Source organism: Nipponia nippon, unplaced genomic scaffold (genome assembly GCF_047370975.1).
Source record: "Nipponia nippon isolate SJK-2023a ecotype South Korea unplaced genomic scaffold, ASM4737097v1 scaffold_4, whole genome shotgun sequence".
Classification (NCBI taxonomy): Eukaryota; Metazoa; Chordata; class Aves; order Pelecaniformes; family Threskiornithidae; genus Nipponia; species Nipponia nippon.
The window spans coordinates 89744625-89765230 of NW_028262358.1; the positions used below are offsets into that span (position 1 = coordinate 89744625).

General features: G+C 38.2%; 1 protein-coding gene across 2 annotated transcripts in view; it reads right to left on the reverse strand.

Annotated features, from left to right (window-relative positions):
* BCKDHB (branched chain keto acid dehydrogenase E1 subunit beta) overlaps positions 1 to 20606 on the reverse strand; it is a 140519-nt gene that overhangs the window by 110340 nt on the left and 9573 nt on the right. For both annotated transcript variants that reach the window (XM_087774877.1, XM_087774876.1), the window contains exons 4-5: positions 2155 to 2288; positions 1356 to 1511 (exon numbers count right to left, since the gene is read on the reverse strand). In XM_087774877.1, the coding sequence (XP_087631003.1) occupies positions 1356 to 1511; positions 2155 to 2288 (290 nt within the window). The remainder of the gene's footprint in view (positions 1 to 1355; positions 1512 to 2154; positions 2289 to 20606) is intronic.

Genomic DNA, 20606 nt, shown 5'->3' on the forward strand with positions numbered 1-20606 from the left:
GGAATCTTATCTTCAAGGGATGCCACAGTCTCACCAAAAAGCTTGCCTAAAGTTATTGTCCTGGTTTCAGCTGGGATAGAGCTAATTTTCTTCTTAGTAGCTGGTATAGTGCTGTGGTTTGGGTTTAGGATGAGAATAATGTTGATACACTGATACTTTGGTTCTTGCTAAGTAGTGCTAAGCTGTTGCTAAATAGTTGCTAAGTAGAGTTTACACTAGTCAAGGACTTTTCAGCTTCCCATGCTCTGCCAGGTGCACAAGAAGCTGGGAGGGAGCACAGCCAGCACAGCTGACCCAGACTGGCCAAAGGGCTATTCCATACCATATGACATCATGCTCAGTATATAAGCTGAGGGAAGAAGAAGGAGGAAGGGGGGAACATTGGGTGTGATGGCATTTGTCTTCCCAAGTAACCGTGATGCATGATGGAGCCCTGCTTTCCTGGGGATGGCTGAACACTTGCCTGCCGACGGGAAGCAGCGAATTAATTCCTTGTTTTGCTTTGCTTGTGCGCGTGGCTTTTGCTTTACCTATTAAACTGTTCTATTTTATTTTACTTCAATTATTAAACTGTTCTTATCTCAACTCACGAGTTTTCTCCCTTTTACCCTTCCAATTCTCTCCCCCTTCCCACCGGCAGGGGAGTGAGCGAGCAGCTGCATGGTGCTTAGTTGCTAGCTGGGGTTAAACCACGACAGTTATCATTCAGAGAATCACACAACAGTTGAGGTTGGCAGGGACCTCCAGAGGTCATCTGGTCCAATGCCCCTGCTCAAGCAGAGCCACCTAGAGCTGGTTGCCCAGAACCATGTGCAGACAACTTCTGAATACCTCCAAGGATGGAGACTCCACAACCTCTCTGGGAAACCCCGTGCCAAGTGCTTCCTTATGTTCAGATGGAACTTCTTGTGTTTCAGTTTGTGCCCACTGCCTGTCACCGTCATTCATACAAATGAATTTGATAATGCACTTAAGAAGACAGATGCAGAAAGAAAAAAAGGAAAGTACTATTTATTAGTGTTAGTTTTTAGGTTTTGTACTATACTGGACACAGAACAAATGTAAAATGTATGCTTTTGGAGCAAAAAGCACACAAATACAAAATGTTATGTCTGTTAAAGATTGCTTCAATGATGGCTATAAATTCTCAAACTCTTAACACAGTTTAAGTTTTGTAACTCGAAAACTTCTAAAAGAGTTTTTAATTAACATATTCAGATTTTTTGTTGTGGACTTTGACTTCCATTCTTCTTCCCCTGCTTGCACCCAGGCTCATTGTTAGTCAGGTTCATTAAAAACCAAACAACCAAAAACCAAACAAAAAATTAATCTTCATAAAATAAGAGTTACTGTACCTTTATTCCTGGACAGTGAGCAAAAAAAGCTTCTGGACTTTGAGAGTGATATAGTGCACCATGACCCACACAGCCCCAGGGGGCTCTGATGGTGAGGCTTCCACAATTAAACAGATCTCCAGAGCGGTAACGATATTTTGCTGCTTCGTTAACAATCTGGGAAGATATATACACAAAAGTAACATTCAGTCCAAAACTTTTAGTTATGCATCATTATGCCTCTACGATACATGAAATGTATCTACATTATCTGCTCCATGCATGGAATTCAGAGGACCAAATTAGAAGCAAAGAAATCCTGTAAGTCAGTGGAAAGGCAAGCATTTTCCAAGGCAAATAAGGCATTAATTTAGTGTGTTCAAGTTAGATGCCTAGGCCTCAGGAATAGCCATATAGCCCAGTTGTTTCCCCATTCCCATACTGTCAGTCAGTCCTGTTCAAATCTGTATTCTGCCCTGTGGACACATGGCTGGCCGCAGAAGCATAGAGAAGTGAGAGATGGTGTTGGGAAGACACAGCTGAGGAATTTAAGGCTGCTGAAGCCAACACAGCCACAAAACTAAAAACAAACAAAGAGACATTTGCTTCAAACCACATCTTTCATTTCCATTATTTAATCAGCCTTCAAACGGGCCTTGGTACTTTCCTGTTTACTTAAAGCATGCATAAATATTAGTAATACAGCTGTGAATATGTTTGCAAAAATTACATATTTAAACCAAGTATTAATGCTAACAGAAGAGTAATTTCAACAGTCATAAGATTTCTTTTTACTTCTCTCAAATTTATTAGTACTAACCTGATCAAATGCTGGAAAAATGTAATCTGCAAACTGAATTTCTGCAATGGCTGTAGCGCCTGCAACAGCAACTCCAATACCAAAGCCAACAATTCCTTGTTCACACAAGGGGGTGTTGAAAACTCTATCTTTACCTATTAAAAAAACAAAACAAAACACACAATTCCTTTAACACACCAGCTCAAAGTGGAAAACTCAGCCCCAGAAACATTCAAGTTATAAACAAATCACCTGCAATTAAGCAAATGGGTCTTTAGATGGGCTTTTTTAGGCATAGCAACAATAAACATCCATTACAGGTAAAGATACTTTCGCTTTAATTTGTAACAGCTCAGAGGAAGACAAGGAGAAACAAAATGAAAGATAAGAACAGTCAAATGTTCTTAACACTTCAAAGAAAATAATTTGTTCTGATGTATATGCAGATAAGCATGCACACCCCTCATGCTTATATGGGAGGATTAAAGAATACTTACAAGCATTAAAAAAAGCTTACAATAAAGAAAAGTATTGTTACTTCAATTTTTTTCAGGCAGTCAAAACTAACTGTCCGTACACAAAGGCAGACGGATCTACGAGAGCATCTGTATGAAAGTACGCTGTCTCTTGCCCACACTCCCCATAAGCAGTACCCAGTCTTACCAGTCTTCTTTTGTAAGGTAAGGCTGCGCTTACTGTAAGAATTTCATTTGTCTCGATGGCAAGAGAAAAAAAAAGCTGTTCCTGCTGTTGGAGGCACAAGACTGGAAATCAAATATTTTGGGTTTTGTATCTTCCCCATGGAAGTGCAAAAGCTCATTTTAGCCCTGACATATTTCTGTGCTACAGTAATTTCAGATTCCAAATACATATCAGTCTGTTAGATGGCTGAAGACAAAATTGTTCCGTTCATGAAATTAAAAACAAGGAGGGGGGCGAAAGATGAAACATCACTACAGTATCCTCTGTAAGACGTATTTACAATATTTGCCAGCAGTACCATACTCCCTCAGCAGATCAACACAAGAACCTAGTTATGCTCTTAAATCTTCCCTTTAGAACATTGGGAAATAGACAGTAGGTTTCTATAGGAGTCCATCGTGCATGAATATGCCAAGACTTCAAACTGGATGGAAAAAAAGTGAGCATAGTGCACACCAGTAGCTATGAAATACATTAAACAATAATTAAATAACCACCAAATAAATAACTAAAAAAAAAAAAAAAAACCCAACCTAAACTAATCAATTAATAATTCGGAAAGTTGCTACTATGAAGATTCTTAATTTCAATAGCTGCAAGTTAACAAACTAGAGAAAGGGAAGCTAACAAAAGGTTTTAGAAAGGGATGATAAGAGGAGAACCACTGCCCACAGCTGTATTTACGATACGCTAAAGGGAGGCATGTTTTACAAATCTTTCAAGTACATGTCTTTCATCCTCACACATCACCCAGCACAGCGTTGTCACTGCTTGTACCCTGTCCACGTGCTTTATCTGGTGTTTTGAGCTTCATACTTCAAGGGTTACTTTGTTTTGGGCTGGTTTTTTGGTTTGGGTTTTTTTGTTGTTGTTTGTTTTGAGGGGATTTTTTTTGATGTATCAGTAATTAGGTTTTGGCTCTCCCTCTGCTTTCCTCTCTTTTCTCTCCACCAGGAACATGACTAAGACATCATTCATTTAAGGCAAGCAAAAAAAATGCCATCAAATGATACTACGATGTCGGTGTTGTCAGTGAGGCTATATAAGCCAACACAAGTCCAAAGGGCTACCACAATTGCCGGACACTCCACGGTTTTGCATACAAGACAGAGGAAACATTTTCAAGCACCTTAAAGATCATCTTTTTGAAAGGAAACACCATTTTCTCAAATTAGTCATTCCAAACTTCTATGACTTCTACTCATTTCTTATAAATCAGTGTTTGAAAACAAAAATCCCTGTGACTTACAGTACTTTTAAGATACAGGCACACTGGGCTGCTGCTTGTTTAGAAATAAATTTCCAAGAAACTTCTAAAAGCTTATGACTTAGAAGGCCTGCTATTGCTGCTGGAGATAAAAACGTTACCACAGCTAGCTCAGTAATTAAAACTGAACTCTGGATTAACAAAACTATTGCATAGCTTTTGAAAGAAAGTAGGGTTTTGCTGTCTGGATGTCAAACACAACCAATATTACCCTGATCAACTCTGAATCACAGCAATGTACCCTGCAGACCAGAGAACATTTTACAAGTAGAAAAACCTGCTGGCTCTCATTTCCAAGGTATATGAGCAAGCTGATCTCAGTAATTTCCAGATGTGGGTCATCTGTATGTTGCTTTGTATCTCTTGGAAGAAAAATAATCTCTGCAGGTACTGTGCTCAAAAGTTGTTCAGACTAAAAATGGCACAGCAAGTGAGAGTGGCAGTAACTTCATAGTGCTGCCATTTACTCTTGCTGGGCATTTATTTTACCAGCGTGCTACAGTAACACTAGTCTGCATATTTCTTTTCTGTCTTTACTAGTACTACCAATGTGTCTGGCAATGTCACTACACAAAAACAGCCCCAGCCCTGAAAGATTTTCATTCCAAGTAACGGAAAGACAGAATGCTCTGGGAAACCCAGAACTGAGGAATATACTTATAGAAGATGTAACTTACTTTTATTGTCCTCGTAATTAAGTCATACTCACTTCTGACAGACATCAATTGTGTCTTGGCTTTACTGCCAAGAATTAACAAAAACCAGTTCAAAAAGATTCACGCAGGAATCATTGCTTCCCTTAACAACTGACAAAAGGGGAAGATTTTAGTCACATCAGTACCATGCTTCTCCCATGCAGAATAAGAAATTTTGGCTTTCAGGGCTATATAGTCCCATTTCTAGAGAGTAAATAGATCAGTAAACTAATCCATAGAATGGAGAAGTAAAATAATGTCATGGAAAGATGAAAGAACTCCTATAACAAGGAGAACGCAAGATTATTTTTGAACCTAGAGAGAGCGTATACTGTGTAAATTGTTCTCATTCCTGAAGGGTGGCCGTAATCTCAGTTCCCAAACTGCACAGCATCCTCTGGTGCACTCCATCCACTGACAGGCATCGTGGTCAAGGAAAGAGGAACATAAACCACCTATGCAAATGGGTAGTTGCCCCAGGCCTTACCATCATCTGTGAAGGTGGGGAAGCCCTGCTTCAGATGCAATCACAAGAGCTGTCCCTGTAGCCATATCCATCTGTAAAACTACAAACAGCTGGCAAACTTCTCCTTCCCTCCTTTTTATTTAATCTAGGGTACCATGAATTATACATCTTATTTTTCTTCTCCTTCACTGATGCATTTAAATTTTTAATTTAAAACAGCTCATATTTTAATAAACTAAAAATGCACTAACATTACCAAGACATAGTACACTTTCCTACTTCTTAAAAGTCTACTGGCAGATCAATATATTTCACTTTGTTTGCCTACATGGTAATTTGATATGGGACATTACCAGCAAAGAAAATACTGGAAAAATAAGACTATAGAAGAGCCGGGGGGGAAGGAGGGGAGAAGGTGAAATTCACAGTAAATTTTAAAACATAGCATTATTATATTGAAATCACAATATTCAATCGGCCTTCTTTTCTTCATGTGAATTTCTATTCTATTTTAGCACATACTGATTTACTGAAATAGAGTTAAATCTGGTTTAAAACTCTACCATGTAGCCTACATAAATAGACTAATGTCTGAGTAGAAGAAACAAACAGATCGTTGAGAAGTGCCCAGAAGTCAGATCATTCTAAGCCTACCTAACCCTATTCTTTATTAACAGATTTTTCAGAGTACACTGAAATTGCCTTATACATTAGTTCTATAAATAATTTTATATCATCACACACAAAAATTGAAATGTATTTGAATAATCCTGTAAAATGAGCTTTCAACTTATAAAAACTTCAACATTAATTGTTTAATATCAATTTGTGATAGGTGAATGACTTTAAAAGCATGTTAGAGCTACCACACTACCGTGCTCTTTTATGATTTGGAATATAAAAGACATCCTAACAAAACTGCTTAAATACTACTGAGATATTAAATTAGAGGGAGCATGCTGCTATCAATGGAGTATGATGAAATAAATGAAGTGAGAATCAATAAAAGCAAATGTGAAATACAACATGACAGTTATAATATGATCAGCTTGAAGCACCTACTTTGGACTTAGAGAATTAAAGACATAATCCTGAAGTACTATGGCTTAAAACAATGAAGAAAGAGCCAGGCAATTGTCATTGAGATTCATTACTCAGGAATGGTTTTGATTTTACATGTACAATAATACTGATCTCTTCTTAAAAGCAAAAGCTAAAGCAATTCACTATTCCTTAGATGGGAAAATAAGCCTTGGATAGAGTTTCAAAGGTTGGGTTGTTTGAGTTTTTTTTAATAAAATCTGGCCTTGTAAGACAAAAAGATACACACATCATTAGGATAAAACAAATTTATTCATTTCCCCAAACATTAAAATGGTATGGCATGGCTTTGACCTCCTACCTTTATTTATACAATATGAAAATCATTACTAAAACAAATCTAAATTATTTAAACACTGAAAATTTAAAGGCATTAAGCCTATGTATTTTTATCTACTTTATTTCACATTTTTTATTTTTCACATTTTTTTCAAAATGTGAAAAGGAAGTCAATTTTGATAAACAGCCATTCACACCACCCTTTGCAAACCATTCACTCAGCTGAAATCTGACTCAGGCAGACAAATAACCCAGAGATACTTTGTCATTCCATATTTCATTTCCATACCAATGAAGACACATTTCCTAAAACGTACTCTTCTCCTGTTACTTGCGTCAGCCACGCAGCTCAAAACAAGCTAACACAAACTCCGCGAGCTGACTTGTCACTCCAGGTGACAGTAGTACCTCTACGTTATCTGAAACCAGGTGCGTCAGCCTCTGAAGAAACATGTTATGCTGGTGTCCGTTTCAATTAACCTGCTCGGCTTTATACACATCCCTAGTTTCAGCCGTCTGAACAGGTTGGTGCCCTTTTCCAAGCAGTGAGGGAAGCAATATGGCACACAGGGCTATGTGAAAAAAGTATGATTCTTCTCATCTCTCCATCCCAATAACTCAGGAAGAAGATTAGATGCATGTTAAGCAAGTGAATAAATACACTAGAAGTATTGCCTAACAAGGTAAGTATGAAAAGATTGAAAACATTAAGGAAAAAGCAGTATTTAATTAAAAGCAATTTTAAACAATTACTTCATCCTCCCCTCATCTATTTTTACTTCAATAAAAAAAAAAAATTGATCTTTGTGATTTCCAAAACAAAGAGTTAAGTACCCCACAAACATTCAAATTACCACTGACCCTCTGTCTAAGGGGCAACAGCTTTAAGGCAGTCTTACAGTCATCTTCTCATCCTCCAAGAATAAAAAGTTTCATAGCAATCTAACAGAACATGTTTACAGACATATGTAGTCGATTATTGTGCATTAATGTTTTGGCCTGCTTCATCTTTATTTGTTCCAAGCCATCAGGAAAAAAGTATTTCAGATTTCAGTATCTGCAATGAAACGTGTTCCTGTCTTAACTTCAAAAATGAGATATTCAAACAGTATCAAATCTCCTATAATGTTAACGCACCATCCAAGGCTCCAACTCCGAGTAATTTCACATTGCTCTGTAAGAACCTACATTGGACAAATTTGAGAGGTTTAAGGAGTACTGCTGGTGATTTAGTCAAAGGAAGGTGTTTTCTTTTGGTTTTAAAATACTTCTACATCACTTGCATTAAAAAAAAAGGCATCTTAAAAGATGGCAGTATGGATTAGTGTTAACAGTATACCTGGGCAGCATTTTATTTGTCCCCATGATCTCATTAACTTCCATTTAAAACATCCATTAAAAGTCAAACAGAAGAGTCCAACAGGCTAACTACATTCTGCCCTCAACTGCAACAATCTTGGATGCACGTGGAGAAACAGAGGACAGGAAAGAAAAGGAAGACCCAGCAGATCAGCTTCTTTGCTACTCACTAGGGACTTTGTGCAGACAATTCAAATAGAAATGACTGATTTCAAATCAGTCCTGCCTTTAAAGACCTGTTCTAACCCTAGAATATCTAGGACTTTTTATAAACGTACATCTGCATAAGTCTACTAATTCTATTCTTTAACATAATTTAACAGAATCTATCCAGCTTTCAGACTTTCTTGGTCCCACAACCCCTTCTAAGCCCTGTTTTACAATTGGTGACACTTGTTATCTTCCATTTCTCTAATACTACGTGAGAGGGCAGGCATCACAGCAAGTAGTTTGGTAAATTCATACTCAGCTCTTTTAGAGCTCCTGGTTGAACACAAAACAGTTCTAGTAATTTCTTATTAATTTTAATCAATTTGTTCTACCACTTCTATGGATATCCTAGTCACAGTTCTTCAGCTTTAAAAAAGGGTGTGCAATGGGCACTGTTCCTCTATAGTGAATATGCAAACTTCAAATCTACTTGTCCAAAGCAGGGCTTCAGTTTCACAGAGAGATGGTTTACCTCTCAGTCTTGAATCCTTGCACACCATGCTATTTAAAAAGCTGCTTTTTCCAGAGCTGCCCGTGTTAAAATAGATCATTTCACCTACCTAGCGGATGAAAAGTAGCTTTTAACTTCTTAGATGCATTTTACCTACTCCTCTCCTGTTCTTCCTCAATTCTGTATCCTACAAGAGTTGCACAGACTGAGCCAAGACCTCCTCAGCAGGCTTCAAGGACTCAGCCAATTACAACTGAAGTCACGTGCAATAAGTTGGGTCTGTTATAGGAGAAACACATACATCCACACACACAAAAATCACGGTGTACACACAGTCTATGCTTTCAAAAGAAGTTCAACATTTAGCTACTTGGAAAAAAAAATTAATTCCAATTTTGATTAACTAGCAACTAATTTCACGGCAGGTTGCCACCACTTTTTCCTTAAATATTCCAAAAAGTCACATTATGGCAATAAGATATATGAATTAGTCAAAAAAAGGTACTTCAGAAATCTGTAAGCGACTGAGAACAGGCTCAGAATGGAGATTTGCATGCACTAAACTAAATTAGCTGCTTCCTCTTCTGCTGCTGCAAAATCCACTATCACACTCTACTCGGCAACGAAGGACTCTACTTCTTATTCTAGACAGAAGTTTTATAAAGGCCAAACAACAGGTAAGTCTTTCGTACTCACTTTCACCTGTTTACAGGAGTCTTAATTAAGCTTAATTTGGAAAAAAAAAAATCACTATGACAGTAATCAAATGCTGGAACAAGCTTCCCAGAGAGGCTGTACAAGCTCCTTCTTTGGACGTATTCAAAACTCACCTGGACAAGACAACAAACCACCTAAACTGGCTCTGCGCTGAGTACTGGTTTGGACCAGATGACCTTCAAGATCTTTTCCTTCCAAACCTTTTTATTCTATGATTCATTAACAGCCCCAAGCAGGGTTACATGTTGACTGCCCAAACTTTTTATGTCTGTAGCTGTCCTGCTGATGGAAGCATTTCATGACATTGACAAAATAGTACTGATTCAGCTCCACACTGTTAGAAAAATATTCAATAAGCAGCTTACATCAAAGTGGCAGATTTTCTCACCAGAATTTCTTATTACTGATGACCACGGAGGTAGCCCACTCCACACTGAATTCCTTCTGATCATCTGGCTCACATACCCAGTTGTATCAGCCTAAAGAAAAAAAGCACGATGCCTAACTGCACCAAGGCATTCAAGTGTTCCTCCAGCTATGATTAATAACATTCCTTGCTCAACCGCAAAAAATTTTGCTGTGTGAGAAGCACACTTGCAGAAAAGCATAACTGACTATAAAGTTAAGATGTGCGAAGCTATACCAGATGAGAGAGTGCTAACTTGCAAAAATACACTCTAGAACTGACATCTACCAAAAACTTATATGTGGGTATAACCAAGGGATAATATATCAGCTTTATTTAAGTGACTTAGGTCAGTTCCATGCATTTTCAGACTATCTGCAACATTACATGACACGACAAAAGATCCAACAGGAAAATACACAAGTTTCCAAAGCTACATATTACAACATGTTAACGAAAATTGTGCTGTAATAGGCTGGGTACATTATCTGGATGACAAACCAAGGAATAAGCAAAACTCTGTCAAATACAAGGCACTGTCTCTCACACTCCTAAGTATCAATAGTGTAGAAATACTTTATAGTAAATTTGAAAGCATGCTGGATCTACCCTAAATTGTGAAGCAACTATTCTCAACAGCAAGGATTTACTGCTGCTAAAGAAATACTCAGGAACAAAGTGCTGAATGACCAGTAATCTGCAGTAATGAAAAACGTCTTATGAATCTCACTTGTAACCATGCCTGTCCCTTGATAATGCAAAGCGTGTGCATGAGAAAAATCAATAAATTGATCTGTACTTGGTGCTTCCATAGAAGTGTGAAAACTCTTTGCCAGATTTTGAGGATTTAATGTTTGTACAAATTAAAAAGAAAGGAGATCTTTTATAAAAAATGACTAGCATGTGATGTCAGCCTGGCCACTGCAAGATGGCTCTGAATCAAGTTAAATTAAGATTATGCTTCTGTTGCAAAGCTGCTTAGACAACTGACTGGACTGGGGTGGTAGTCCTGACCTTTTTGACCCTTCTAGGCTTCTAGCAAATTAGTTCCAAGAAAACTCTGAGTGTTTTACTCCCTGTAATAAAGTCTGCAGCACCTTCTTAAACTGAAGTTGTGATAATTACCACACTCTTATCACCAACCTCAGAGGCAGAAAAAAGAGCGGACGTACTAAATTAGTTCCACTTGATGAGTACAAATGAAACAGAGAGCATACTGATCCCAGGACTAACCAAGGAAATTGAGAATCACTAAATTCCACCTAAGGAATAGTAAAGGCATAAAGACTGACACCTAAGTACACAAACTGTGCTTGCAGACGTGTTATTAATACAGACTGCGAATACTAGTTATGCTCATCAATTCCATCTTGCGTCTTTAATACATAAAGTTTCATCCTCCTTGATACTATATTACTAAAATATTATTTATAAATGTTTCACTGCAAGTATTTTCTGAAGTGGAAAATTCTATTTTTATGAAATTCAGCAGCACCTACTCTTTTGCCCAGCAATGTATCTTGAAATATCTTAAAAATGTGTGAACAGCTTTCTTAAGCTCCTTACTGAGTATCAAGTTCTGTATTAAAAATTATATCCCTTATCTTTCCCTCAAACAGACTTAACATATAAAAAGAAACACAATAAATATTAGCAAGTCCCAAACAAATAAAATATTGTTTTCACACCAGGCACACTATCAGAACAACTGAAAAAATAAAAACAAAACTAAAATAAAATCTGTTTAGCTCTGACACAGACTGATTTATATCAATATCCCACAGATACAAACGGTGTAAAAGGACATACTATATTGTATCAAGTTCTCAAATAACTTCTTTTTTTCTAACTGTAAATCTTAAGAAAAGAATTGGCTATTTAAGATGAAAATGAACAAAATGTACTATTGTGTAATGAGTCTGGAACACATTCTCCAGATGTTACTGTTCAAAGACATTTATATAAATCAGAACAAAATCCAGATCTTGCCAAACTACTCTGGAAGAACCAGGCAAGCAAGCTGCAGAATTATCTGCTTAAATCCATCTGCAAAGAAACAAGGATAACCAAACTCCAGACTACTTAGGTTTTACTCCATCTATACACAACTAGTAATTTTTAACTCTGAATAAAATGTTCCACCCTCAGCTTAAGTCCAGCGTGTCAAAAATTCTGAACTACTTTATTCTACCATGTGCAATATGTTAGGAAGGATCAGCACCTACATAAAAGAGGAAGAACAGTGCTTCTCCAACAAGCTTGCAGTCTGCTTCTGAAGCATCGAGCTAACATTTTCTATCTATCTGTTTATACAATAAACCCCTAACACTTATTTCTTCTGCTACTTCAGGCTGAATTTTTCTCCTCCCTATAATAGCATATTGCTATGTTATTAAAGCATGCAAAAGACCATGATTATTGATAAAAAAAACTCACAGAAAAACCCCAGCGTGTCTCCCCACCTGTTGAAGTAATACCCAACCACTAGTACCTTCTGGGAGGCAGAACACACTACCTTAATACGCTGCATTACAGGCCCCAACCAGCCCATCCAAATTGTGTTCTCGTACTTCTTGCCCTGGCACTGTAATGCTTGGCACCACGAAAATGGACCCAGAACCTCCACTGATAGATCTCTGCTCCCTCGCCAGTAATGTGCTGTGAAGTCTCCACGATAAAAAATTTCCTGAAATCACCAACAAAAAAGCTTTACAATATAAACACTTTAAAGTATTTTATGCATTTTGGAGGCAAATTAGTAGAATTTTTTTAAAAAACACACTATATCTACCTCTATTAGCTCAGCTTCAAAAGGTTCTCCTGTTATTTCATGCTACTAAAAGCTGTCAGGACATTAAGCAATTTTTGTAAGCATATCCAATCCTTAGCCAAGAAACTTCACCAAATACCATAACAACCTGGGGACAACCTTATCTTCTCACCCATGTTTTTCCCCATAGGCATTTCACTTAAACCCAGAACTTGCCTTCAGGAGTTTTCTACAGCTCAAGCTCATAAAATAATGTTGTGTTCAAGTAAATACTTTTCTTCAAAGAATGACTACCACAGTTTTAGAAAGGCTGGTGTCCCTTGGGCATGGTTAGGTACAGCCACCTCCTGCCCAAATAAACAAAAACTCCTGAATTATTTTACTAGACTATAAACAAATTACTCATTTACTGAGAATGAAGTGTTCCCTGAAAACTCACACAGGTGTTTACACCTTAGACACAAGGTCTACAGAATAACAACCAGGGATTACAGTGGATCAGACATTGGAAATAAACATTATTGCTGCAAGACAAGCTAGCATTATCATGAGATGTATCAACAGAAAGCTGTAAGCATACAGGTTTTACTCAGTAAGACCCAGAGTAGTGTATCCAGTTTTGGATGGCCCATATCCTTCAGCTGCAGCAACCAGAGTCCAGGGAAAACTTAGCAATAAGAAAAAGCTTCAAACCATAAGAATAACACTGCACTGGGGACGCGTGCGTAGGGAAGCCAGGGAATCTCCATCACTGAACGCTAAGAACAGCCTTTGCCAGCTGATCTGTCCCAAAACATACCCTGCGCTTCAGAGATCTAATTCTGTAAGGCAGGCAGAAAGTAGAGGAAAACAAATATGGAAGTGATAAATAAAATCATTTTTAAAGCATCCAGCTAATTGCTAATGTGGCTAGGTCATCTTGACATAAGGATGTTATTTTCTTGCTGTAACTGCGGTTTCACATGCAGTTCAGTCACTTGCTTTTTGATGTGTTTGAAATTTTCCACAAGGGAAATCTTTGATTCAACTCCCCCCACCCTCACGAGATTCAATACAAGTGTTATTTCTTCTCTTAATTTTCCTTCTCTTCTGTGATTTTCCAATTTGCAAGAAAATATCCTGGCCTGATTGAACAGATGCTAATTACCGTTTACAATCTGTTCCCCATCCATTTCACACTTTTTTTTTAACATGGTTTGGAAGAAAAAAAAAATCCTACCAACTTTATCTATGCTTCTAGATGCATTAAAATAATAAAACATAGGAAGGCCTATTTATAAAACAAGCCTATATGCTTGAACAGAATTTTCAAGTTACAGGTGCATACTTCTTGCACCATTTCTACTCCACGTGAGGAAATCTATTTTAGCTATGAAAAATGAGTAAGGAGGAAAAAAAATTGAAGCTGCTTATTCCTCGTTTACTACTGTCTGCACATATGAATGTCTCTAGCCATGTATGTAATTCAGAATTACCATAAAGGAAATGATCTCAGATTGATTTTGTTTTATCCTACATGTAGGAGTGACACACAGTTGTTCTTACTGTTCATTTTACCAAGTTGTTCATCTGGAAAAGAAGCAATTACTGGCTGCACAGCAGTACAATAGAAAGGACTTAGGGACTAAAGCATGCCACAAACTGACAGTCAACACCACACTGCTAATAAAGGCAGCAAACACCACTCCAGAACATACTAGCAATGTTACACAGAAACCTTATGAAAACTGTTTTGTTCTAATCGACTTTATATGAGAGTATCATAAGCTGCTGTGGGCAGTACATCTCTGTAAGCACTGACAAACAAAAAGTGGAGGATAGCAATAACAGAGATCAAACAGAACAGCTAAAGGAAACCAGAACAGACAAAAATAAGAGTCATGAGTGAAAGACCCCTATGAAAGAACCTATATTCCTCTTGTTCACCCTGCTATCATGCAGAGGATCCCAGTGACAAATTAATCATGAGCAAAAGACAAATTCATCCCAAAACGTTTCAACAGAACAATGGCTGACAAAACCATTTCTGCTGCATCTCCACAGAGATCACCTTTGATAGCTCAGTCAACTCTTTTGGGAGTAAGTTCAGAACTCCTGAGGGACAGAATTGAGGCCAATCCTCTTCTACCCTGGGCAAGCACTCATTTCTGGTGGGAGACACCACAGTGGCATCCTCCAGGAACTGAGAAAATCTTTGAAATAAAAATTCCCATTCAAAGTATTCACATTCTGCCCATATTTCCAAATAGTTGCAAGTGAACTAAAACAGCATTATTCAAGAATACCCTACTGAAAAGTAAAAAAAAATTCATTTACACTCTTTTAGTCCAAACATAGTTTACAAGAGCTCAAAAACCCAGAAGGTAATCTAATCAGGCATCCAAATATCAGAAATCTAACTTAAGCAGTCACCTAGACTCCCTTGGTGGCAAATAGACAGACATGCCATGAAAGAGAGATGCAGGCCGCTATGTGACAGAAGACTGAGTGCACCCTCAGTAAGCTTGCAGACGACACCAAGCTGGTCATAAGTGTTGATCTGCTGGAGGGTAGGAAGGCCCTACGGAGGGACCTGGACAGGCTGGATCGTTGGGCCAGGGCCAACTGGGTGAGGGTCAACAAGGCTCAGTGCCGGGTCCTGCACTTCGGCCACAACAACCCCATGCAACGCTACAGGCTTGGAGAGGAGTGGCTGGAGAGCTGCCCAGTGGAAAAGGACCTAGGGGCGCTGGTCAACAGTCAGCTGAATATGAGCCAGCAGTGTGGCCAAGAAGGCCAATAGCATCCTGGCTTCTATCAGAACAGTGTGGTCAGCAGGACCAGGGAAGCGATCATCCCTCTGTACTTGGCACTGGTGAGGCCGCACCTCAAGTACTGTGTTCAGTTTTGGGCCCCTCACTACAAGAAGGACATGGAGGTGCTGGAGCGTGTCCAAAGAAGGGCAACAAAGCTGGTGAAGGGTCTAGAGAACAGGTCTTACAAGGAGCGGCTGAGGGAGCTGGGGTTGTTTAGCCTGGAGAAGAGGAGGCTGAGGGGAGACCTTATTGCTCTCTACAGCTACCTGAACGGAGGTTGTAGTGAGGTGGGGGTCGGTCTCTTCTCCCAAGTAACAAGTGATAGGACAAGAGGAAACGGCCCCAGGTTGTGCCAGGGGAGGTTTAGATTGGATATTAGGAAAAATTTCTTCACTGAAAGGGTAGTCAGGCACTGGAATAGGCTGCCCAGGGAAATGGTTGAGTCCCCATCCCTGGAGGTATTTAAAAGATGGGTAGATGTGGCACTTAGGGACGTGGTTTAGTGGTGGACTTGGCAGTGATGGGTTAACAGTTGGACTTGATGATCTTAAGGGTCTTTTCCAACCTAAATGATTCTGTGATTCTATGATCATAGTTAGTCTTGAATAGGCAGCACAAATTACCTGCTAGAATTGATACGGAACCTGGAGGAAGCCTGAACTACTTGCTTGTATCAGATCCAGCCTTTAAATGGTGTATTTGCCAAGATGAATCCTACACACATAATATTTAGTCTAAAACCTCCCTTACTAAGGATCACATTTTTTGCAATTTCATATTAAAAATCTGTTTATGTTGGGTACCGACACATGGATTCACTGCATCCATACCCAACTCATAGCTGGCTTTGCAGAAGACTGACGATACTACTAGACACCTTTCTAATTTCTTTAAAGACTTGTTCCAAAAATATCACAGAATCACAGAAGTGATTCTTTGAACTTTTTAAATCCTCCAGCACCCTTTGCCTCATGCAACTTCTGGAGCTGTAAAACCTTTAGCAACAGTGTCTAGCATCTCTATAATTCACCATTAACTTGCCTAATGCTGAATTTATTTATATGTGAAAGTGTTTTCCATTATTTGTTTCAGAATTCCACTAGCTACCCGTTTTCAGGCCATTACATTGGAATTACCTTATTCTCTAGAGGTCAGTGATCACCAATACTTCCATTTTTATTCTAATGTGTGAGAGTACTCCCTATAAGTAAGCTCTCATTCCTCTAATTAAATAGAACCTCTTTCCAGTCCAATAACTATCTCTTTCTCCTACCCAAATTCACCATTCACAAAAAGTTCCATCTTACAGGCACTGGCCTAATGCTCCTTCCTTGCCTCACACAACTCCAGAAATTTATTTCCTCTTCCCAACATCCTTCTTTCATTTGAGCATTGATCAAACATGATTGCACTTAATCTGCTAGCTCCTGAAGCCACTGTGACCCTCTGAGAGCTGGTCATCAGGAGAAAGGGATTTTTCACATGTTCACCTGCTAACCATCCTTCTTCCAACTCCCTTAACATCTGCTAGGTGGACAATTCAAGATTACTTTCAGAGGACTACACTCAAAATTATTTTTTTACTCCAGTTTTTCAGATACATTAACAGGAACATGAAAAGCTCTAATGAGCTCTAATTAGACATCACATATACTGAGGAAAGCAGTCCCTAAAATGAACTGCAATCTGCTTAGTTAAAGAGACATAAGGCTCAAACACTACTCCTGTTCTAAAGGGAAACTGCTAGTTCCCTGGCTATCCAAACTTGCATGAAATCTTAGCAACAAGAAAAAGTAAATTCTGGTCTTTCATATTTCCTTACCAGGTCAACTTTCCTGTCTATAGTGCAAACTTTTTGGCAAGCATAGTAACTTCCCAGCTTTTGAATGAAACACAACTTCACTGAAACATATTATCCAAACACATCTACACAAATGGATGCATCTGTGTGAGATGTCTGCATGTAACTGATAAGACCTACAAACAGCTGTAGTATTGGAAAGCCTGTACATAAATATTGGTTAGCACAGAGACATGAATTACTAAAGATGTATATTACTTTTTGAGATGACAACAAACATGGGCAATAACTCGATCTAAGATTACAATTTTTTAAATGTATTCAATTCTTCCAATTCTTCTGGGTTTGGTTTCTACCACCTACCCAAATCTCATCTATAAAAGTGAACACATAAACCAAAAAACTTCAGTCTCCCCAAAGCACTGCTACAGGGAAAGACCTGCCAAGCCAATCTTACCTCTGTTGGATTCTCAGAGTTCTGAGCAAGGACTGATCCTATTCCACATTCTCAGAACATCAAGCTTTGAAGTAGTCAAAAGGCTCTTGATCCTTACCCTCGCTAAAAATAGACTTTTGACACTGCAGTAAGTGCACATTAGAGCCTCCCTTCACGCATAGACCAGAGTGTTATTCAAGACAAATCGCTACTAAGGCCGATGACTACACAGAGGCACTTCTAGATAAGGAAGCCCTCAAGTTTTAAGTGTTCGGAGGACAGCAGAGAGAGTATTCAAGGAAAGTATTATGTATACTTCACTTCCCCTGTTTACATAATCTCAAAATCTTCATTTTTGGCCACAGTAGGCTAGATAGGTCTTCTTTTGGAGTTACCCCCAAAAAACCTACTCTGGCATTTTTCTGAGTAGCTCTCCATGTCAATCACTATTTCTGCTATTCTTGTGTCTCAGTCTTTACTTCTGTCCACTTTCTCCACTTACCTACCTTATCTTCTGTTTTCTTCTCTCATTTCTTTACCTCCTGTCATCTAATCCCTACCTCTGATCTCCTCTCTATTTTTGTCATGTGGATGATACTGATCTTTACATGCTGCAACTTTATTTCACACTTCAGTCAGAGCAATAGGACACATGCATTCACATTCCAAGATCACTCTTTCAAATCCATCTGCAGACTCAAAGACAAATGTACAGCTATTTCATTCAGATAGTATTTTCTTCAAAGGACCAAAATAATAATGTACTTCCCTTTTGTAAAATAAATAAATAAATAAATCAGTAAGTGTTTGCACACATTACCTAGGCTACAAAAATACAGTAGTCAAGGAAGCAGGCTATCAATCATGCAGTTTACATCTTCGCTTTAGAGACAGGAAACATCTCCAGACAGCGGACTACGGAACAGCAGACATTTATTACTTCAATAAAGATACTCTACAGGTTAGAGTATGCAACCTCTGCAAAATGGTGGCAATCAAAAACCTGGCAGGGGGTGATGGGGAAGGAGACAAGAAATAAAACAAGAATATGCCTTCCAGTGTCCAAGATCAGAGGGAGGGGAAAAAGGAAAAAAAACTGTACAAGACTTATTTCCCTTCCCTTATCTGAAAGGACCTCTCCACATAAAAATTTCAGGGAGTCTACTCATTTTCACGACAGACAATTATACAGCAACAGATTTCTAAGCATTCAATTCATGCAAAACATCCTAACACCAACAGAAGGATCATGAGCAGCAAAGCAATGCCAGAAAACTGGAATCACCTATTTTAGATATTGACATAAGATGTATGGGAACAAACACACTATCCTAAGTCATAGCTATCATGGAAAAGAAACTTCCACATACTGACTTGTTTACATGAGATTCCTCAATTAAACATTTTAAAACAAAATTCTTTGTAGCATGTCAAAAATTCATCCAATCAAAAATTAGGATTTATTTCCTTACAAAGTCAATGAGCTTGACTTCTTTCACTTACTAGTATAGGTCTTTAGCTGTGTTTGTATTACAACATTACTCTGCACTCAGGCTTAAATGGCTTTCCTGGCAAAAAAGGGTTTTAGATTCAATGACAGATTTATTCTAAAAGCAAATCTCTTCTCTATCTCTCCAGAGAGACTTCAGTAACAGTCTGGATAGCAACCAACATCTGTAGAGTAGTACTACTGAGTATTAATACACTAAATTCTCCCTACTATAATACTAGGTGATATTTAGACCTTGACTTCTATGAAAGTGCTTAAAAAGGAACTATCCATTTGTATCAAAATAACTATTTATAGGCATAGACTGCCACCTAGTGATTTTGTTTATCTACAGGGAAAAAAAATAACACTAAAAACCAACCAACCTCCCTTTTCCAGGAGAGGAGAAAAAAAAACATTCATTCCTTCATATTTTACATCAACCTACAGAAACAACCTATTATATCACTTTTATCTCCTATTATTCTGTTGATGGTAAATGCAGGAGGGGAATGGGGAAAGAAGAGTCAGTAAATGTATGTAATCTTTCTTGTACAGGTAAGATCCATGAGGTTGCTTGTTCATCAATTCTGTCTGGAATTCCTCCTTATTTTACATGGACTCTAGCCTTTGTATAATACAAGCACTGCATCCAGAACTTATTTAATCTCTAAGACAACACTGATAGACAGCCACACCCCTCTTGAAATTTTGGATTCCTTCAATTTTTGCACTTTCAGTCTTTCCTGGTTCTCCTCAGCACTGTAACTATATTTCCAGTACGTCCTCTAGTTCATCTTTGTCATTCCCTCTTCAGCCACTGCCTGTTTTCTACACGATTTCACTACTAGTGAAGAAAGAAGCCAAAACTTACCTGTGTCATGTCATCTGCCTCACAAAGTTGAATTGTCATTATGTGAGTGACTACTTCATTTACTTATTGGCACCTCAGCAGCAGCATAAAGAACTCATTTCTTTTTCCTGTCATGCCTTCTCCACCCCCTTCTCTCTCAATCACTAGCAACATCTTCAGTTCACTTCTTATCTAGACCTAAATCTCAGAATCTGTAAGACAAATGGATCTTAGGAAGATCCCTCTATAATTAATCTGTAAGACAAACTTGGTTTGGTTTTTTTGTTTGTTTGTTTGTTTGTTTGTTTTTTAAGTAGGAAAACAGCAAAAGGTTTTCAAATTTTTCCTGCTCTTCCAGCTAACACACTTTTCCTCTAGCAGATACAATCTTTGCAATGCTCTGAATGAAGGAAGAGATAGTTTCCAACCTTGTTAATTTGATCTCACCAGCACTTTATGTACCTACCCATTTTATTTTACAATCACATGAAACAAGAGCATTACTTAGTTTTTCCTTATCAAATCTATCTTCTGATTCACCATAAAGAGGTCAGTACCCTTTCTGATCAAATGGCAATACTAGCTTTCATTAGCCTTTGTTCAATGTTCATATACATACTTCCACAATTTCTCATGTTGCCTCTCGTGCTTTAAAGGGGTTCTTTTCAAATATTGC